The 13,472-nt window shown below is 48.4% G+C and overlaps 1 protein-coding gene across 4 annotated transcripts in view; it reads left to right on the forward strand.

The window, feature by feature from the left end:
* Nucleotides 1-13,472, forward strand: part of USP53 (ubiquitin specific peptidase 53) — a 75,373-nt gene that overhangs the window by 21,029 nt on the left and 40,872 nt on the right. For all 4 annotated transcript variants that reach the window (XM_014532165.1, XM_014532167.1, XM_014532166.1 and 1 more), the window contains exons 5-12: nucleotides 1,432-1,545; nucleotides 1,622-1,704; nucleotides 4,034-4,139; nucleotides 4,731-4,877; nucleotides 5,865-6,014; nucleotides 10,001-10,163; nucleotides 10,903-11,055; nucleotides 12,670-12,792. In XM_014532165.1, coding sequence (XP_014387651.1) covers nucleotides 1,432-1,545; nucleotides 1,622-1,704; nucleotides 4,034-4,139; nucleotides 4,731-4,877; nucleotides 5,865-6,014; nucleotides 10,001-10,163; nucleotides 10,903-11,055; nucleotides 12,670-12,792 — 1,039 coding nt within the window. The remainder of the gene's footprint in view (nucleotides 1-1,431; nucleotides 1,546-1,621; nucleotides 1,705-4,033; nucleotides 4,140-4,730; nucleotides 4,878-5,864; nucleotides 6,015-10,000; nucleotides 10,164-10,902; nucleotides 11,056-12,669; nucleotides 12,793-13,472) is intronic.

A 13,472-nucleotide genomic window follows, 5' to 3' on the forward strand; every position in this document is an offset into this window, starting at 1 on the left:
GGGTTCTCCTTTCTCACGTTTTCCTGTCCCCCCTTCCTGCCACAGGCTCCAGTGACGCCTCCTGTCTAGTGGCCTTTCAGTCTGGCCCCTTACAGTCTGATTATTTAAAAATATATTTTTATTGATTTCAGAGAGGAAGGGAGAGGGAGAGAGAGATAGAAACATCAGATGAGAGAGAATCATTGATCGGCTGCCTCCTGCATGCCCCCTACTGGAGATCGAGCCCACAACCCTGGCATGTGCCCTTGGCTAGAAATGATCCCGGGACCCTTCCGTCTGCAGGCTGACGCTCTATCCACTGAGCCACACCAGCGAGGGCCTTACAGTCTTTTTTTTAATGGCCCTGGTTAATACCATTTTCTTCTGTCTAATGCTTGCTCTCCTGATACTTCTGTGACTCGAGTCTAGACTCTCTCCTGACACGTAAGGCCCTTCAGTTGAACTGCAGGCCCTCGCTCTGCGTCCCCTGGACTGTCCCTGCTAGTGAGTGGTCATAGTCCCCTTTCGCAGCCTTTGCTCAGGGCCCCGAAATACTCACAGCGTCTGATGTATTCAGTTGTCCAGGCGTGGCCTCAGTCGGGCCTGCTGGACATGGCAAGGTCACCACCCCTGTAGTGCCCTGGGTTTCTGTTGTTGTCTTTAGAGCGCATCTTCTCAGCTCCTTGCCTGGAGGGCTGCTCAGCACACGTGCCACGTTGACTAAACGCCCAGAGCAGCACACACAGCATGACATGGGCTTTTACGGTTCTCACCTTCATCATCGGTCCATGCTCTAAACACTGGGCACAGTACTGAGATCTATAGTTCACTTCACTGACAGGTACTAACACATGATACGACAGCTCATGGAGACCTAGCAGTCCAGGCTTGATAACTGTTTTCAAGGTGGTTGAAGGGATCCATTATTTACGCTTTGAGAAAAGAGGGTGATTTGTTGAATGAAGTAAGTGCCTTGGTGATGTTAGACCTGAGCTGTCCCATGAGCCTGTGGGGAGCACACCCCTGCGTGGTGAGTTGCAGGTGTTATCATTGCATGGACCATCCCGTGGACGTGAGTTACGTGGACTGTCCACGTGAGCCACGTAGAATTGTGTTTCTTAATTAACAGGAAACATAGGAAACTGTTCTCTGGTATTAAGTCCTAGATGTCAGCTACCATAACTTGATTTTTAAAATCTTTATTAAACCATACATTGTTTTTTTCGTTAAATTTATGAAATGAATGTTTCTTTTTATTTGATTGTCTTAAGCTGACGCCACAGGTGGTGAACAGTTGACCAACATTCGAGGTGTCATTAGCAGGAAAGCTGGCAATAAGTAGGGCAGTCCTAGTCCAGCCTGGGAAACCGTAAAAGGCTTAAGTCTGTGAGGTTATAAAGGGAAGTGTCTCTGCCAGATTCACCACTCACGTGTCTTCTGCTTTTGAACCAGGAAAATATCTTGGAGAGGATCCACTTCCACATCGTGCCCAGCCGGGACGCAGACATGTGCACCTCCAAGTGCTGCGTCGCGCACCAGAAGTTCGCCATGACGCTGTACGAGCAGGTGAGGCTCCGACCTCGCTCCTTAGATGCTGTTTGTGTTCCACGAACCGTGCATTAAGCGTCTGTTTCTGCCGCAGTGCGTGTGTTGTAGCTGTGGGGCCTCATCAGACCCTCTGCCTTTCACAGAATTCGTGCGGTACATTTCGACGACAGCCCTGTGGTAAGAACCGGAAAGCACCTTCACCAAAGCTTTACTAGCACAGCGCGGCCCAGCGAGCATTTACTTTGTAAGCCCACCGCACCCGTGAGTATCTGCTCTCTGTCTGGGACTCGGGCTGCGGCCATCGGAGGTACTCAGTGGTGTCTGTCTCAGTCGGGTGTTTCTGAGTTAGCCAGATGCACCCACCACTTAGTGAAATGTGCAAAACATGAGTCAGATGCATGCCTGTTCACATCTAGAGCAAGTCTTTGGAACTGCGCAGGAGGGCTGGAAATGACCAGCAGCCTGGCCGTGTGGCTCAGTGGTTGGGTGTTGTCCCATGCCCTGAGAGGGTGCTGGTTCGATTCCTGGGCAGGGCACATGTGTGGGCTCGATTCCCCATGGTGGGCGTGCAGGAGGCAGCGGATTGCTGATCTGCTTTCACATAGATGTTTCTCTCTCTACTCCTTCCTCTCTCTCTAAAAATCAACAAAATTATATTTTTAAAAAACGACAAGCGAGTGGTGAGGGAGCTGCACATGACTGACTCCCTGACTTCGGCAGGTGTGACCTTTGTAGTGGCCGTGTCCCCTGTAAGCCCCGCGTGTGCCCCCATGGTGATGGAAGCGGGGTAAGCAGGAAAGAAAGGAAACAGTGAACACAATCCTCGATAGGTCTGCGGCCGGAAGGCCTCACCATCACCTGGGATAGGAATTTGCCTGGCTTGCCCGCCTGCTCCGCTCTGCCTGCCCAGGAAGCAGTACTAGTTAGGGACCCAGAAGTATCCCCAGACCTCACACAACCACCATCCCTTGAACACTCCCAGCAGGCAGAGGAGAGAATGCTATGTGCTGTGTGTGTGCAAACACTGACTAAGGTCACAGATGCTGCAGGTGTTTTAGTGCAGAAGCCAAAGGGGGTCGCTGACCTCAGATCCGTCGCTGGTTATTCAGGCCGCAGAGTCTCCTCCTGCAGTGAGGCGGCGCTCCTCGTCTACCCGCCCCGTTAGGCCTCCTCCTCTGGGTGCAGCACAGCCGTTCCTAAACGCTGTTGGGCAATAGCAACTGGGTTACTTGTGTGTGTTTAGCATCTTGCTTGTCTGTACAGAGTTGGGGGGACGTCGATTTAGAGAAACATTCCCTGAACTTGAGTCATTTGCAGCTGGTTTGTTCTCTTTGCATGAAGCGTAGGGTGGTTTGGAACAGGGGAGCCGCACAGAGGGAGGGCGGTAAGCCTTCGCTTGGCAGCTCCTGTGCGCACGTGTCCCTGAGCAGTCGCCGAGGTCGTACAAACTAGCGCTCCGTCCGTGCGCCCTGGCCCGCGCCCCAGGTCGCAAGAGCCCAGACTGAATTCTGATAGTCTCCTTTGTGGGCATTGAGGATTGAAGATCACGTATTGAATGCTTACTGTGTTCCAGGCTTTCCATAAATTGTCACTTTAATCTTGACAACAACACTCTTTCGTTGATGAGGAAACAGGTTTAATAAGGTTGATCTGATACATAGACCAATTAAGATGGAAAGCCAGGTGGTTTTCATTTCCGATTCAGTATTTGGTTGTCCACTCCCCCCACAGCCGGGTCTGATGCACTGTCAGCATTCGTGCTCTCTGTGCACGGTGAGGTGCGTGAGAAGGAGGGTGCTTTAGCTGTGGCTGAGTATTGTGTGCTGTTTACCGCTGACCTGTCAGTATGTCCTGCCCTGGGACACACATTAAATAGAGCCAGGGTGTCTGGAATGGAGAGGAAGGGTACTTGAGCCACATTGCAGTCTCTTGGAAATGCTTAAATACTTGCCTAAAGACACTTGATGCGTGTATGTAAAAGGTACTCCAGGGGAGGCTGAATAGAAAGTGGCAGGCACCTGCGGCCCTGATGACATGGCGAGCGTGCCCGAGGGGGGCGTGGCTCTGGCTGGCCTTCCCAGTGGGCAGCCTGCTCTCAGCTGGAAAGGAGCTGCCCCTGGGAGCCTTGGGCCAGAGAGGGAGCCTGCCCGCAGCCTGTTAGGTCCGAGTCTGTACTCACATCCTCAGTAACTGCTGTCATAATCCAAGTCATAATGTAAAACAGATATTTGACTTACAGCTGCCTTTAGACAGAGAGCATCTCACCTCATTCTTGTAGTTCCAAACAGTGCTGTACTTTTTGTGCTTTTCCATTCTTGACCTGATTTTTTATCACGTACCTGCCACATTTCATGGTTTTCACTTTATGGAAATTTATGGTTAATTTTTTTATACAAAATCATGTTTTAAGACAGAAAAAGTGATCCTGCATATATTGATAACTTAGTATTTTTCATACGTAATTTCATACATAGGCCAGATTTGGGACTGCTGCTTTCTTTTGTAGCAATGAAGTTGGAAGAATGACGGACAGGCATGAGCGTGTGAGGCCCGAAATGTTTGCGGAGTTGTTGCAAGCGGCGAATACCACGGATGACTATCGCAAGTGCCCCGTAAGCACAGTTTGGGGCTCTCAGTGGTTTCTGTGTGTGCGCTTACAGGAGACATCCAGAAGTTACTATGTCATTTAATTGTCTATGGAATTACTTTTAAGAATTTGTTTTTGCAATGTTATTTTAGGCAACTATACCATGCGAGCTGTTTATCTCAGTACTAGTTCTTTAAACACTCAAAATTGGAAGGATTTAAGGTAGCATATGTAAATTTTTTTTTTAAGTTCAGAAATCAATCATTTCACTAAAGACACAATTTCTTTTTTTTTCTTTGAACTTTACAAATGGTATTCTTTTCTGATGTACTATTATTAATCATTTCAGGGGTTCTATTTCGGATTTTTTTAGACTGAATTCTTGTTTTAACATATTTACAAAAATACTGAAGAAAAGCACTTTGATTTAAAATAAACTTCTTGTTTAGTCAATAATTAAGAGAAATAGTTTGTGAGAAGTTTATTTTAATATGCTAAAGAATAAATTTGCAATGCATGTTAAGAGTGTGACTGCATCATGCAAACTATATAAGGCGCCACCTGTGGTATGTCTGTTTCAGTAATTCCTAAACTTGCCTTTTGTGTTTTTCTTTAGAGTAACTGTGGCCAGAAAATAAAGATCCGCCGCGTCCTGATGAACTGCCCGGAGATCGTCACCATCGGCCTGGTCTGGGACTCCGAGCACTCGGACCTGACCAGCGACGTGGTTCGGAGTCTGGCCACGCACCTCTCTCTCCCCGGGGTATCCCGCCTTTCCTTCTCCCTTTTAGTTTTGCCTTTCCTTCTCCCTTCTCTCGGACACACATGCAGCGGCCGGTTTTCAGAACTAAGTGTTCTTTCTCAGGGAAGGAGGTTCAGTGGAACTCTCTGGAGCTGCCCCAGTCAGGCTAACTGGACTTCCTCAGAGCCCAGGCCGGGAGGGGCTTTCGCTTCTCACCGTCTCCTGCTGCGGCTCTTGTCACGCCAGAGCAGCGGTTCTCAACCTGTGGGTCGCGACCCCTTTGGGGGTCGAACGACCTTTTTACAGGGTTTGCCTAAGACCATCGGAAAACACATAGATAATTACATATTGTCTTTGTGATTAATCACTGTGCTTTAATTATGTTCAATTTGTAACAATGAAAATACATCCTGCATATCAGATATTTACATTACAATTCATAACAGTAGCAAAATTACAGTGATGAAGTAGCAACGAAAATAATGTAATGAATGGGGGTCACCACAACATGAGGAACTGGCATTAGGAAGGTTGAGAACCACTGCTCTAGAGTGATGGTGATGTGATCATAAGTGTAAATATGAACTGCTGGCTTATATGCTTTTACCATCTTAGTTAACTATTTTGAATTGGTTGATGTTACAATGAAACTTTTAGAAAATTATCTTTTAAGGGACAAGTTTAATGTGTGTTCAAATATGTGATTCAACCAAGAACTATCAGAAAATGGGTGATTTATTTCATATTTTGAGTCTGTAGATGTAACGTGTCATTTCTGTTGGAGACACCGTATTACTGAGCTAAAGTCAGTGACTTCCTGTACTGCTCCTGACGGGTGATGGAAGTGTGACTGGGGGAGCGCGCAGGGCCGCGGTATCGTCACACCGGGCAGCGCTGGGTGGACAGCACGCCCGACAGATGCTGTTCATGGGGAGTCAGATACATGATAGCACATCACTGCTCTTCACTTTTAAGGATACAGTCCTAAATTACTAATTTTCCAAACAGCTTTTTTATAGGGTTACTGATGAAAATGCCAAAAACAGTGAACTTCACCTCGTCGGTCTGATCTGCTACACCAGCCGGCACTACTGTGCCTTCACATTTCACACCAAGAGTTCCAAGTGGGTGTTTTTCGATGACGCAAATGTGAAAGAGGTAGGTGACACTTCTGTGAACTGGGATGCTTACTGTGGTTTATGCTCTTTAGGAATAAATGATGTAATAATGACCTATAATAATAAAAGCATAATATGCTAATTAGACCAGATAGCCTTCCGGACAACCTTCTGGACAAAGCCGGGGCTGCGAGGGAAGCCCGGGTCCCGGGTGCCTGCTGGCAGCTGGAGGAAAGCTGGTGCCGGCAGCCGGGGGAAGGAAGGCCTACTCTTGCACAAATTTTGTGCTAGGGCCTCTAATATTAATGTAATAGTGACAGTGATAAAATGAATGTATCTATATTTATAAAAGCCTAAGTGACCGAACAACCGGTCGCTATGACACGTACTGACCACCAGGGGGCAGGCGCTCAATGCAGGAGCTGTATCCTGGGGGTCAGTGCACTCCTACAGCCAATCTCCCATGGCCGGCCAACCTCCCGCTGTCCCTCCCCGCCTCCCGGCCAAGGGACCCCACCCATGCATGAATTCGTGCACCAGGCCTCTAGTAATTATATAGAATGATTATTAGATGTAAATGCTTATATAAAATAATAAATGATTTTAATGACAGTTCTTGGAATCCTTTTATTAGTTTTTGAAATCAGGTTTGTTTTGAAGCTGATTCCATATCTAGAATAATAAAAAGGCGACAAATAAATGTTAGTGTAGCTACCAGGGATCCATATGCACCATCCTTCTGTCTGATACACAAAAGCTTTGGACAGTTCACCAGAGGAGACAGGTGAACAGCCCTTACACTGATACTCGGCCTGATTGGGCATAAAGAAACACACTCAGTTCACAGTGAGGTTCAGACTCAGCTGTTAGGAGGATAAATTCCAAAGCCCGACCTCACCGGGAGCGTGGAGGGCGTCAAGCAGCCAGGTCCCTGATGCAGGAGCATGCAGTGCCGACCTCACCAGGAACGTGGAGGGCGTCAAGCAGCCAGGTCCCTGACGCAGGCACATGGTAGTGCCAACCTCACCGGGAGCCTGGAGGGCATCAAGCAGCCAGGTCCCTGACGCAGGCACATGGTAGTGCCGACCTCACCAAGAGCGTGGAGGGCGTCAAGCAGCCAGGTCCCTGACGCAGGCACATGGTAGTGCCGACCTCACCGGGAGCCTGGAGGGCATCAAGCAGCCAGATCCCTGACACAGGTGTGTGGCAGTGCCAACCTCACCAAGAGCGTGGAGGGCAGCAAGCAGCCAGGTCCCTGACACAGGTGTGTGGCAGTGCCGACCTCACCAGGAGCATTGAGGGCGTCAAGTACCCAGGTCCCTGAAGCCAGCGCGTGGCAGTGCTGCATGGAGCAGCCACCTTAGAGAGGTGCGTCAGCTTCTTGCACACGTAATCTTACCATGCAGCCAGCAGCGCCTCTCCCTGAGGACGTGTCCATACACAGCCTGCCCTTGAGTGTCCGTGGGAGTTTTGTTTCTGTAACCCCACTGGGACCCCGAATGTCCATAAGCAGGTGAGCAGATAACCACATCATGGTCCAAGCACAGTGGAGCTTGATGCCCATCAGACAGAAATGAGCTGACACGTGTAGAACATCCTAAACCATTGTGCTGATGACAGAAGCGAGACACACGGCCAAATACGGATTCCACTGACACAAAATTCCCCGACAGGAGGAAACAGTGACGGAAGGCCCTGCAGAGGGAGCGAGGAGTGAGGCTGCATGCCTGTGCACACTCGTCAGAACGCGTGGGCTTGCCGTGTGCCTGGGAGGTTGTAGTTCATGTGATTATGCTCAGTAAAGCCAACGGGAAATTCTGGTGCTTATGTTCTGAAAGCAGCTTTTGCTCGGATTTCTTCAGGCTTTGCTATAGCAGCTTATTAAGAGGCTTCACCTGCGTCCATGAGTAGATCTTTTGGCCGTCCTACTTGGCACCCACATCATTTAAATTGTCAAAGCTCAAAGGAGGACATGGGTGTGCAGTCACGCTGTGAGTTTATATTTGTTTTGCTTTCAAGTTAATCTAGTTCCTCGAGTATGTCAGCGTCCCAGGCGAGGAGGGTCAGCAGCTAAGCGTGTAGTTTGAAGAATTCTTCAGACTTTTTTACAGTCCTCCCTTTCCTGCAGAAGCCAACATTCTAGAACGCATCGGTTCCTGTTTGTTTGGTTTTGTTTTGTTTTTAAATCAGCGTTATAGAGGTACTAGAGGCCCAATGCACGAATTCGTGCACAGGTGGGGTCCGGCCAGCCCGGCCCCAATCGGGGCCCAATCAGGGCTGGGCTGGTTGGCCGTGGGGCGGGGCTGTGGGCCAGCTGACCCTCCCCCAATTGGTGTGTGTGGGGGGGGTGGATTGGGGGAGGGGCTGCGGGAGGTTGGCTGCCGGCCCTGCCCCTGATCAATGTGGGGGGCTGGTAGGGGGTGGAGCTGGCTAGGGGAGGAGTTGTGGACTGATTGGGGTTGTGGGGACCTATTGGGGGTGGGGCTGACAAGGGGGAGGGACCATAGGCGGTTGGCCAGCTGTCCCCGCCCCTAATCGGGGTTGGTGGGGCAATCGGGGGCAGCCAGCTGGGGGGAGGGGCCACAGGAGGTTGGCCACTGGCCCCACCCCCCGATCGGCCAGTTCACTGGCTTCAGTGGGCGTCATAGCAACCGGTCGTTCGGGTCATTACAGTGTTCTGGTCGCTGGCTTTTTATATATATAGGTAATTTACAAACGTTAAAATGTACCCATGTAAGTGTTTGGCAACTGTACACACATCTGTGTAACCTCCACACCATATAGCACAAAGCATACCCCACCCCCTCATGATGTCATGTTCCTGTCGGCCCCTCCCACCCCGCCCAGGAATCCCGGATGCTCTGTAGATTAGTTCTGCTCCCTCTTCAGCATTGTGGGATGGCCTTCCCCGTACACATCCCTCTGAGGCTGGCTTGCTTCGCCAAGCACATGCCTTTTAGGATTCACACGTGCGGTGTTCCATACTACAGCTGTATAGAACAGTGGTCCTGTTAAGGTAGGAAGAGTCTTGGTGTGAACACGTTTTTCCGTTGCTCCCAGCACCAGGTGGGATGTCTGGGTGGTCTGCTAAGTGTGCAGTCAGCTGTATGTGAACTGACAATGGCTGTCCACAGACACTGCACATCTCCCTCCTCCCAGCAGCCCTCCCGCGTAGTGCCCCCTGCTGGGAGTCTCTTACGTTAGCCTTCCAGGGACCCTAATGTTGCCTCACTGTGGTTTTCATTCACTTCCCTTTGATTTACAATAATGTTTTGAACAACTCTTCCTGTGCTTACTGGCCATTCCTATGTCTCTTTAGTGACATGTCACTTCAGATAATTTGCCCATTTTTCAAATTGGATTATTTTCTTCTTACTGAGCTGTAGGAGTTCTGTATCCGGCACAGCCCTCCTTTATTAGATATAGGTGGGGTTTTTGTTTTATTTTTTCCATTTTGTTAATGGTGTTTTTCATGGAGCAGAAGTTATTCATTCATTTCATGGAATCCAATTTTATATTTTTTCTTTGGTTTGTTTGATGTCCTGGTAAGACATTTTTACTTTCCCTGAGGTTAATGTTTTCTCTCATTTTCTTCTGTAAACTCGAGAGATTTTACGTGACTCCTGAGTTCATTATTGGGCTTCAGGTGTAGTTGTGTCTTCTTTTCTTTTTCCTCCCATTGCTGTAGCATCATTTGTGGTATCAACTTTTATATTTCCCCATTAAACTCCCTTTAATCGTTGCCAAAAGGCAGTTGACCATGTGTGTGAGAAAAGCTTTCTAAAATTCGCTAATCCAAATCTTGATAGTGTATAATTTTGCCCATCAACTTTTTAATGTTTAAAGATTTTTAATTAGACTTATTAAATATAATAAAGTTAATCATATAATACAGCGCACAGTTGAACGGCTGGTTAGCATCTGAATGTTGTTAAACATCTTTAATATGCAAATTATTTCAGCCCCTGCCTTTTCGGGTAACAGGTTGCTGACAGGCTTGGTTTTGCTCCCTGTGGTTTTATAAAGGTGGGAACGAGATGGAAGGACGTGGTCTCCAAGTGCCTCCGGTGCCACTTCCAGCCCCTGCTGCTGTTTTACGCCAACCCCGACGGCACGGCGGTTTCCACCGAAGACGCGCTCAGGCAGGTCGTCAGCTGGCCACATCAGAGACCCGGGGTGGAAAATATGGGTAATTCTTTGCCTTTTAGTTTAGTGTTTTTCTTTCTAACAGTCATACTAGGAATACTAATATCCTATGTAATAAAAGGCTAATATGCAAATAGACCGAATGGTGGAATGACCAGTAGGAGCTGCCCTCTGGTGGTCAGTGTGCTCCCACAAGGGGAGTGCGGCTCAACTAGAAGCCAGGCTCATGGCTGGCGAGCACAGCGGCGGGCGGTGGCGGGAGCGCTGAGGATGTCTGACGGCTTAGGCCCCTGAGGACTCCCGGACTGTGAGAGGGTGCAGGCTGGGCTGAAGGGACTCCCCCAGTTCAAAAATTTTGTGCACCGGGCCTCTAGTACTGAATATAAAATGAAGGTTGAGGATAATTTAAAAATTTAGTTTCAGATGGAGTTCAGGAAGATTCTAATACATTGAGTTAATCTTTATCATGTTTCCTGACCAGTGGCCTCACAGGCCCCCCTGGGAGCCACCCACGACAGTGGTCACACAGGCACAGAGGGGCTGCCCGCTGCGAGCTCTTTCTAGCAGGAGGCATTGGGATTGAAGGTGAGGTAGCCACCGGGAATGCCCAGAGCACCGAGGGAGTCTGTGTGCATTCACGGCACTTAGAAATCCTTGGAAAATGTCAGTCCTCTGAGTTTTAGTAATTGTCTACAGTATTAAAAGCATCTGAAAGGATGACTCAGACATCTGTTCTGGTAGGAGGAAGAAAGGGATGATGCATTTGTGCTTGTCTTTTTAAGGATCTGAAAGGCCCTCGATTTATAAGTCAGATAATTCCAAAGAGAATGGATTTGGTGATCAGGACAAACAGAGAGAAAATCAGAAATTTCAAACAGATGACATTTCATCCTTCAGTCGGAGCCACATCCCGGCGAGCGGTGGCCGAGGAGCAGGTATGTGTTTCAATTGCGGTCTTCACAGTCCCTGAGGAGACACGCTGGCCCCGCTTCACTTCCTGACTCACTCCTGGCAGGGACCAGGCGACAGTAACAAGCAGCAGAAAAACTGTCTTTCCATTGATGCGCGTCTGAGATGTGTGGCCTCATCGGGACAGTTGGACCCGACCAGGGCCCGAGTTTCTCCACGGCTCCCAGCCCTTGCAGGCTGGAGGCAGTCTGGACTGTTACCAAAACTGTGGCCTCTCCTTCAGGGTGGCCATTACCAGCTTGAGAGGAAAAACACAGTTAACCATTCGGCTCACGTGCCAGAATTAAATTTACAATTAGTGACTGCAGTGGCAGTTCAGAGCTACAGTCGAGTTTGTTCTCATCCTCGTTGTTATTCAGCTCTCCTGTTATTGTCATCCCACAACTTTAATTTTCACAACCCGAGTTCAGTGACAGGTCCGGAGTGAGACCTCAGTGCGGTGTGCAGCACTGCTCAGGGACACCCTGACTCTACTTGGGTGGCTGTTCAGGATGCTTTGTAAGCAACTTTTAAAAAAAATTTTTGTTGTTAATCCTCACCTGAGGATATTTTTTCAAGAGAGAGTGGAAGGGAGGGGGAGAGACAGAGAGAGGGAAACATTGATGTGAGAAAGACACATTGATTGGTTGCTTCCCACACGAGCCCCAACTAGGGCTGGGGATTCAGGGGCCTTCAACCGAGGTATGTGCTCTTGACAAGAATCAAACCTGGGACCCATCAGTCCACAGGCCTACACTCTATTTTTGTTTTGTTTTTAAAATTGATTTCAAAGAGAGGAAGGGAGAGGGAGAGAGAATTAGCCATCAGCTGCTTCCTGCATGCCCCCTACTGGGGATTAAGCCCATGGGAATCGAACCATGACCTCCTGGTTCATGGGTTGACGCTCAACCACTGGCCACACCAGCCGGGCAACTTTTTAATATATTAGTGAAGTAATGTTTAACCAAAAAGGTAACCCATAATCAAGGAGGGTAAGATTCAGAATTAACAGTTACCATCAACAAAGAAGTACACTAAGTGCTTTTTAAAATTCTAAATGGAAACATACCGTTTCCCTCTTATGTATTGTTGATACTTTAGATTAAGCCATTATTTGTTTTTCTAAACATACCTAGTTTAAGCCCAGGAACTGTGTGTGTGTGAACACATACGTTAGCATCAGGCAGCTTGGCACTATCTGTATATACATTGTGAGTGATGTGAACTTGGCAGGTTCGTTACTTCTGCTTCCTGATCCCAGATGGAGCTGTACTTGTGCTCATCTCGAGATGGAAGTGAGTTAGGACACGTGGCGCCCATCACCAGCCTTTAGGTCTTACATTTCAGTAGAAGCTCATTCTCCTGCACACTCACTTTAGATGCTTGACAACAAGTTTTAAAGGTAACACGCATCTCCATTGCCAGGAGACATCACACTAACTTGATTTAGTTAAACATAAAAATGAGTTTACTCTTACTTTAATGCGTGTTTTGTTTTTAACACAGAGCGTCTTAAATGTTTCATACAGTGCAGTTTGTGTGCATAGTGAGCAGTTAGAAAATGATGTGCTTCCTGACTGGATGACTGATTTCCCCTACAGCTAAGCCGGGACCCAGCGACACCCGTGAGAAGATGAAGGGCCTCTCCAGGGAGTGTGCCCTGAAGGCACTGGAGCAGAGGCGCCTCCTGTGCTCGCACAGGAGGGACGCAGGTCGGCACCGAGGTGAGCCACGGGCGGGCAGCGCGCGTTGGTAAGGGGCCCTAAAGCCTTATCGGAACACTACATTTTATAGCTTGAATACAGTTTAACCATCCTATCCTATATAATAAAAGGGTAATATGCAAATTGACCGAAAGGCAGAACGACTGGTCGCTATTACACACACTGACCACCAGGGGGCAGACACTCAATGCAGGAGCTGCCCCCTGGTGGTCAGTGCGCTCCCACAAGGGGAGTGCTGCTCAGCCAGAGGCCAGGTTCACAGCTGGCGAGCTCAGCGGCGGTGGCAGGAGCCTCTCCTGCCTCTGCGGCAATGTTAAGGATGTCCTACTGATTGGACATCCCCTGAGGGCTCCCAGATTGTGAGAGGGTGCAGGCCAGGCTGAGGGACCGCTTCCCCACCCCTCGAGTGCACAAATTTCGTGCACCAGGCCTCTAGTTTTAAATATATGTATCTGTTTATATGTCATATATCTTAATATCATTTCTCTAATACACCTGTTGAACCTGTAGATGTAAATTTTCCTCGTTCTTGTTTAATTCTAGTCTGGAATACTTTGCTGTTTTAGCTTTTAATTCAAAGTTAAATGAATAAAAGTTAATTTCTTTAAAATTTTTTAAAATATATTTTTATTGATTTCAGAGAGGAAGAGGAAGAGAGAGAGAGAGAGAGAGAGAGAGAG

This window comes from Myotis brandtii, unplaced genomic scaffold (assembly GCF_000412655.1).
Source record: "Myotis brandtii unplaced genomic scaffold, ASM41265v1 scaffold853, whole genome shotgun sequence".
Classification (NCBI taxonomy): Eukaryota; Metazoa; Chordata; class Mammalia; order Chiroptera; family Vespertilionidae; genus Myotis; species Myotis brandtii.